The following is a 7,460-nucleotide window of genomic DNA, read 5'->3' on the forward strand; positions in this document are numbered from 1 at the left end:
GATTGAAAGTACAGTAATTACACTTATCTCGACATTTAGCTAATTGGACGGACCTGTAATGCGACATATTTAGTTGGACATTTTTGTTAACATAGAGTTCGGGGTCCAAATTATGAATTGAAAGTCGATACTGTACCACTGTCATCGCAAATGTTCAATTGCAGGTTAATATTACCTCCAATCCGACACTGAGTGGTGGTAATGCGACGTGCCATTGAATGTAATTCACTGTAAAATATGTCACAAGCTGGATGGGAAGAAATTTTCCAACTGTGAAAGCTGAGGCGAGTGGCAAATGCAATCGCTAAACAGAAAGGTTTAGCCGAACAAGATGGGGATATCGAGTGATAACAAAACAATAAACTCTTTAGATTGAAGATAATTTTGTGATCCTGAAAAGGACCCTTTTTAGCCTGCATGTGAATCCAACGAGCGAACAAATCGTAATGAATGTATTTTTTTGCCATCGCTCTCTTTTAACGCTCATTCGTTCGTCTCGTTGGACTCGCCCCTCTGGCTGAGTCTGCCGATTTGTCTCTATCCTGTGAGTGTGTACCACTAGAGTATAAAACACGCGGACCGCAAAAAAATATCTTATTTTCTTTCAAACCGTAAACCCGTGTGGTTGTACGGCATCGGCATCCTGGACGTAACAAAGGAGGACAAGTTAAGGGAAGGGCAAAGTCTCACTCGAACCGTGCAGGTCTCCAGTTTCCTGTTGGTCGCATTCACTGATTGCTCCGCAAGGGTAACTAGGCCGAACGGATTGGTGCCGGAGCACCAGTATACCTAACAGCGATTATAGAGTTTCGGCCGTCGGAGTGCTCGAGTTGGCTTGCAAAGCTGCTCACGACAACCAGAAAACCCGCATCAAGAACAGAGCTTCGGTTCGGCGCTCATCAAGGCAACAATTAGTTTCAGTGAGTGGCAAAGTGTTTCTCCGGAACGTCGCATTAAATGTAATTTACTGAACAACATGTCACAAGCTGGATGGGAAGAAATTTTCCAACTGTGAAAGCTGTGGCGAGTAGCAATAGCTAAACAGGAAGGTTTAACCGAACAAGATGGGAATATCGAGTGATAACAAAAACACAACACCAAAGGTTCTTTTCAGAACCATCAACATATTCATAAAGAGTAAACAGTAAACTAATCCATTTTTCAGGTAGATAGGTAGGTATTCACGTAGGAGAAGAAAATAAAACAATATATTTAAAATATATATTTAACAAAAGCTGTCCCCTTTGTATAGTCCTACGTCACTCCGGTTATGTCCCCGACATTACCCACCCGTCTTTTTGTGTTTCGGTTTTTGACATGAAAAACAAAGCGTGCTCTGATTACACGACGAACAAAGTGAGCTTACGGAAGTAACATTTGAGGGATTCGCCTCTTCCGCTACTAGAAAACATGAAAAGAGAATAGCATTAAATTTTACAAATTGTAAAATTGTTTTAGCCATTGCTACTTAAAAATTTCAAAAAATTCTAAATAAATTTCGCGTCTAAAGAATATTGTATAATAGATTCCATAACAACGATTTCGCGTAATTATGCGTTCGAAATATCACCTTTTCGTTACATGTCTCATTTTCAATTTCGTAAACTTACCCTCAATATTGAAATCTACGACATAGTCGTACATAAAAAAAATTGTGGGATGTACCCGGGAAACGACCGCTCTGTTGACGTAAGACTACGAAATTATTTTATTCAATTGTCTCATTTGTTACAGCGGATATTATGTTGGAAAGCATTGACATTTTATACAAAACTTGTCAGTAGAAAGGTCGAGTGATTTGGAAAGAACCTTTTTTTTATAGAATCTGCTGAAGATGGTTGAGTCGTGATTAATCCTTTCCTCAAATGAATAACACGACAAGCATGAGAACAATGAGCCGGTTTCGCAAACGTCATTCTTCTTCTCGGTGTCATAGCTTTAACATATCGCTTTTCTGTTGAAACACATGGTCATAGACGATTTCCACCATTTCCAATCAACAAAACATTGGAACTGATAAATGTTGATTATTTCAATCTGCATTTGACAGCTCATAACAACAACAACACCAATGTGTCCGTGTGATGCATGAAAACCGACGTTTTTTATCACCTTGGATATGAAAATGCGAACTAAATTGCACCGCCATCTAATTCACAATACAACATACCATCGATCCTTCGAAGATGGGTGTTGACTGCTCACTGGCATGAGGAAGGCAGTATAATAGATATTTGAGGCGCTTAGAATGCAAGGGGTGTAAGTGACTTGATCGATTTCTCTTCATCAAGTTTTTTTTCAGTTAATAACTCAACTGCAAAAACGTTCCAATTTGAGTTTGCTATAGAATCCGATAGATGAGGCTCTGTCCTGTCCTCCGCATTGTCAAATACAGCTGGGAATGTATTTGCAGCTAAGTTATGACCAAAAGAGAGAGTCGATGTAGAGAAATCGATGAAATCACTTACACCCCTTTCATTCTAAGCCCCTCATTTAAAATGCTCTGGTCGTATCAGTCGTCACCGGGTGGAGCTTCAAATGTAATATTTCCTCTTTCCACAGTCTCCGTTCACATGTTGCAGTATGTGTTCTCTGCATTCGCATTTTGAGCGACCGACTTACGTTTGACTGATTCGACGTTTCACAACTGAACAGAACAAAAGCATGGGAAAATGCTTACAGTTTTCATCAGTTTACATCATTTACAGACTAGGGCATTGTAATGTAGCAAGTAACTAATCTGAGAGAATTTCCGATTTGATTGGTATACAGATTATTAAAATACGTTTTCAGCAAAAATAGTTATTGAAGTTAAGGTTATTTGATAAATATGTTATCTGTTTTCTGATATGGCATCTGACTTTCTTAAAAAAGTAGTTCTACATCAAACAATATTAATGTATTACAATTGTATTCAAAAACTAGCGAGTTGAATGCTATAAAATTCGAAACAAGGGCCTCGAAAGAATGGTTCTAAACATTGTCGTGTACTCACTTAACTAAGGTCTTCAATGCCCATTAAGCTTTCAAGCATTTAGAAGAAGAAAAAAAGACTCCGCTGGGAAGGAACTGTTGGAGCTTCCCAATGTAATTCAATGCAAACATAGCCAAAAACAACAATTACTGATCAAAAAGAAAACAAAAACAGACATTCCATCCTGGAAAAGCTAGTTTACGCTCATGAGGCATTCTTCCGCAGTCGGGAAATCCTCATCGCATCCTCCCACACGACTTCGCTAAAGCACCCAGCATGGATTGCGCCACCGAAGAACACCCAGAAACACCACAGGGCGCGGATCGCAATCCGTTTTGTTTGGAGTGAGAGAGCGCTGAAAGTGACTTGCTGCTTCACCGAGCGTATGCGACAAATGGAAAATCTGATTCTGTCGAGTCCTCCTCAGTCCACTAGAAATACACTTCGTACACTACAGCGGCAGGATTAGATCTTTTCCCTTCCCACATGGAAACTGGAAGTGTGAAACAGAGCGAGAGAATTATGATTGTGTGCAAACAAGGCGTTGATGAGGAAAATAAATAGCATTTTCTTTTGACTGTTTTACTGCAACAACAATATGATTGCGTTATATGCTGCTGCTGCTGCTGCTGCTGCTTCTGTTGGTGGTGTTGCGGGGGAGGTGGCAACACCAATCCAAGCCGTGTGAAATGGAATGGAGAGGACTAACACCGGGTCTGGCTGGATAACCGGGGAGGGTGAGGTTGACGTGCGAATTGCTGCAAGTGGTGGTTGGCACGAATATTTATGATGTGGGTTAATTTGCATAAATTTCGATAATTAACACACTCTGCGGTTTGTAATTTAATGCCTCGGTATGACCATTTATCTCGTTCCCAGGGTACGAATAAATGTCTGGTGATAATTTTTGCTGGTATGAGAAAGTTCCATTAGAATTACCACGAATCTCGGTATAAGCTTTTATAGTTTTCGGCGAAACCAGATGCAATCTTGGTTGGCTTTGAATTCTTTTTTGTTTTGTTTCATTGTTAGGAATGTCCGCTCAAATGCGATCGTTTTTCACGCGCAGAACCCACTTCCAGGGGAGAGTGGATGCAGCTAATCGTAAGTCCGGCCTTGGGAAACAATCACAGCAGAATGGACTGATGTACGAAGGCGAATGGAGGAACGGCCTGAGGTTGGATTCATACGATATTTTTTTCCAATGGGTCAGAAAAATAGGATTTTTTAAGACACGGTTATGGAATTGTGTACAAAAAAGTCGAAAGCACTGAACTGTACAAAAAAGTCTACGTCGGACATTGGGTGGATGGAATGAAGCATGGTTTGGGCATAAAATACTTCAGCAAAGGTAAATATCTCGGAGACTGGCGGAAAGGTCAACGCAGTGGGCGAGGATTTATGTGGTTCGATAGCGGACAGTTTTATATGGGACAGTGGCAAAACGATCGATTCGGAGGTCAGGGAGTATTTCTGGAGGCCAGCGGCAATAGATTCCATGGTTCTTTCAAGAATGGCTTGAAGCACGGCGAAGGTGTATATCTGCACTCCCGAACCGGACAAATTCAGCGAGGTATTTGGGAAGACGGTATTTTTAAGATGGGAACACTTGAGGACTGGAATAGAAACCAAGTACTGGAACCCACTATCTATCCCACTCCAGAGGTTTGTGCCACAATTTACTTCTCAAATTGAATAAATTATCCGTTGGAAACTGAATTTCAGTTAAAATTAGCCAATTTTCCCGAAGTTTATCAAGAATGGATGGCGAAATATTCCGAATTATATCCACGAGAAACAACATCAATAGGAGAAATATCAGTAATAAAATGTAACGCAGAATCGGTTTTCATGTGAACAATGTGTGTACAAATGGTTAAACACCGTGTCAAATATTGCCACTTTTATTTATGGGATGATGCTCTGGAAACTCCAGTATTCGCTGGAGCACTCTCAAATTCCCCGTTTGTGACCTACGCTCGCAATTTTTCCTTTTTCCATTCTGTTTGCTCCCCTCCGGATGTATTCTCATGCCATCTCCACGATTTATGGTTCATGTAATCACTTCGGTCGTGCGTGGGTTCGTGAGTACGTGAATGCGTGGGGAAAAAATGTATGTTTATCATTGTTTCAACAGTGACTGTGGGTAGCGAGGCGTTAAGTGACAAAAAACGGTGATTGAGCGTGACACCCAAGTCATGGAGAATAAGAATTACACCTCCTTGGACTAAGAGTGGAATTTATTTGTTGTTGGAATTAATACGAATTATGTTAACACATAGATTCTGCTCTCAGACCGAGTTTTCATCAGATTGACCACCCGTAAACGAAAATCAATCACATGACACGAAATTGCATTTCATAGAATCATTAGCTCCGACAGGGGCTACGGAAAAACGTCGGTCGTCTGGCGAATTAGTCTGCGTAATTTCCTATTAATTATGGAAGTGATTTATCGCTCGAATTTTTGCTACGTTCGGTTTCCCACAACAAGACCCACGACGGTCGATTGAAGCGGTAGTGTTAATTCGATTCAACGGCTGGGAATTCGGGCCGAAAGCGAGCAATTTTGCATTCCTGATCGTAGAGGAATAACACGAAAAACAAATGAATGATTCACCGCAATGTGGTGGAAGAATGATGAATAATCGAGTGGATACATCTGGTAGGAACCCAGGAGTAACTGGAGAATGGAATATTTGGGCCTGATCATGAACGTCACTTCACGGTGAAAACGACATGATTTGTATACAAGATCCATGCACTTTATTTCGGTTTTAGCGTGATGTGGCGAACGTTATTAGGCCCTCATACTCTTGAGTACGATGAATATTTTTCCAATGACCGGTTTACTGATAAGGTCATAGCTAATAAGTAACTGCTCTCCTGCCAGTCGTCGCCGTCCCGCGCCAATTAGGAAGAAGTAGAGGATGTTGTAAATGCAGGATCTACCATATCCGGAGGACACGAAGTGCTTCAGGATGACCAACAACCCCGGAGGAGCTGGCAGTACGAACAAAGTTCCGAGAGTAGATGTTTGATGTAGGATTTAAGAAAACATTGTTCCACCGATTCACAAAACTAACACAAAACTGTATATAAGCGGATGCCAGCTCGGCAATCCATTTAGTTTTTGTTTTGCTTCCGCATGGAATGGTCATAATGGAATGTTCGCTTGTGAATGCGCTCGAGCAAAGGAAGCATTAGGTTCCCGTAATGCAATGGCATGCAAGAGCTTCAGTTTCTGTTTTGCTTCCGCGTGGAGCGGTCGTGAAAACTCTCGTGTATTATTCTCACGAGAACAAAATAGCATTATGTATCAATCTTGCTTTTGCAAAGCTACTCAAACGCAACGGTTCTTTTTTAGACCACCAACAAATTCGAAACAGTAGAATTTCATATATATATAATTATATATAATCGAGTCCGACCTGTATTAGAAAATTTTTAAGATAATTTTTAACTTCAAGGAAGGTTATTGACTGTTCACTGGATGGAGTGAGAATTGTTCAGAAATCAGAAATTACATCACTCCATGCTGGGGGGTCTCCGTAGCCACATTGGTTGCGCGTTCGCTTAGTAAGCGATCGTGAGTTCAAAACTCAGGGCCCTCATTGACCATCTTTGTGTTGTTACAGAATAGCTACGTCCACGCAACAATCATCAGCGATGGAGATCGATCCACGGTCGAATAAAGATCGATTCGTCCATACAACTGCTCTGCTCTGCAAGATACATCGGGCTGCTATAAATAACTCAACAATGATCAACAACTGTCTCCGCTGTCCGGTCTAACTGGATAATGGAAGAACAGATAGAAAACTCTTACGCCTAAATGGCTACTGTGTAAATGTGTACCATATACAATGGTGTAGTAGGGAATAGTCTAACGCCGAAAAATGGCAACTGTGTAATGTGCTAATTATAGATATGATAAACATGTGACATGTACACGATTAAAATTCGGCTCTGTTACAGCTAAAATACTAATGAGCCTAAAATAAACAAAAAGGGATAAAAAAAAATCACTCCATGCTCTTACCAGGTGTAATTTTATGCCAGAGCGGAACATAAGCTGTAATTGTTTTCTCTTTTGTCAGTTCAAACACAACCACACGACAGAGAGAGAAAGAACTGACGGTTTGCCGCAGCAAAGGTAGATGTGGTAGAGTTTTTTTGGACTGGACTGGATAATGGTTCATTTTGCAATGTTACTGATAAAGGTTATTGTTTTTTTAGTGTCAGCAACAACCAAATCGGACGCAGAGGCAGAATTTAATGGCCATAAATCATAACACACACTCGAAAAATGTATAACAAGATACCAGTAACATGAGGCCTATTGAGCAACGGGTCAAATGGCCAGATTTGGCTGAAAAACATAATTTCGAAAAAAAGAACGCGTTTAAAAATTCGTACAGCAATATTGGTAGTATCATTCTGAATCATATTTCGGACGCTTAAGGCATATGATGCAGGAAACAGA

The 7,460-nt window shown here is 40.7% G+C and overlaps 1 protein-coding gene across 1 annotated transcript; it reads left to right on the forward strand.

Moving 5' to 3' along the window:
- Nucleotides 1-4,002: 4,002 nt before the first annotated feature.
- Nucleotides 4,003-4,867, forward strand: LOC129773010 (MORN repeat-containing protein 3-like; the record flags this gene model as incomplete). The annotated part of the gene is made up of 3 exons (XM_055776559.1): nt 4,003-4,151; nt 4,207-4,639; nt 4,700-4,867. Coding segments are annotated over 3 exons (714 nt in total), but the record flags the coding sequence as incomplete, so codon positions are not given.
- Between the last annotated feature and the right edge of the window lie 2,593 nt (nt 4,868-7,460).

Source organism: Toxorhynchites rutilus, chromosome 3 (assembly GCF_029784135.1).
Source record: "Toxorhynchites rutilus septentrionalis strain SRP chromosome 3, ASM2978413v1, whole genome shotgun sequence".
In the NCBI taxonomy this organism is placed as follows: Eukaryota; Metazoa; Arthropoda; class Insecta; order Diptera; family Culicidae; genus Toxorhynchites; species Toxorhynchites rutilus.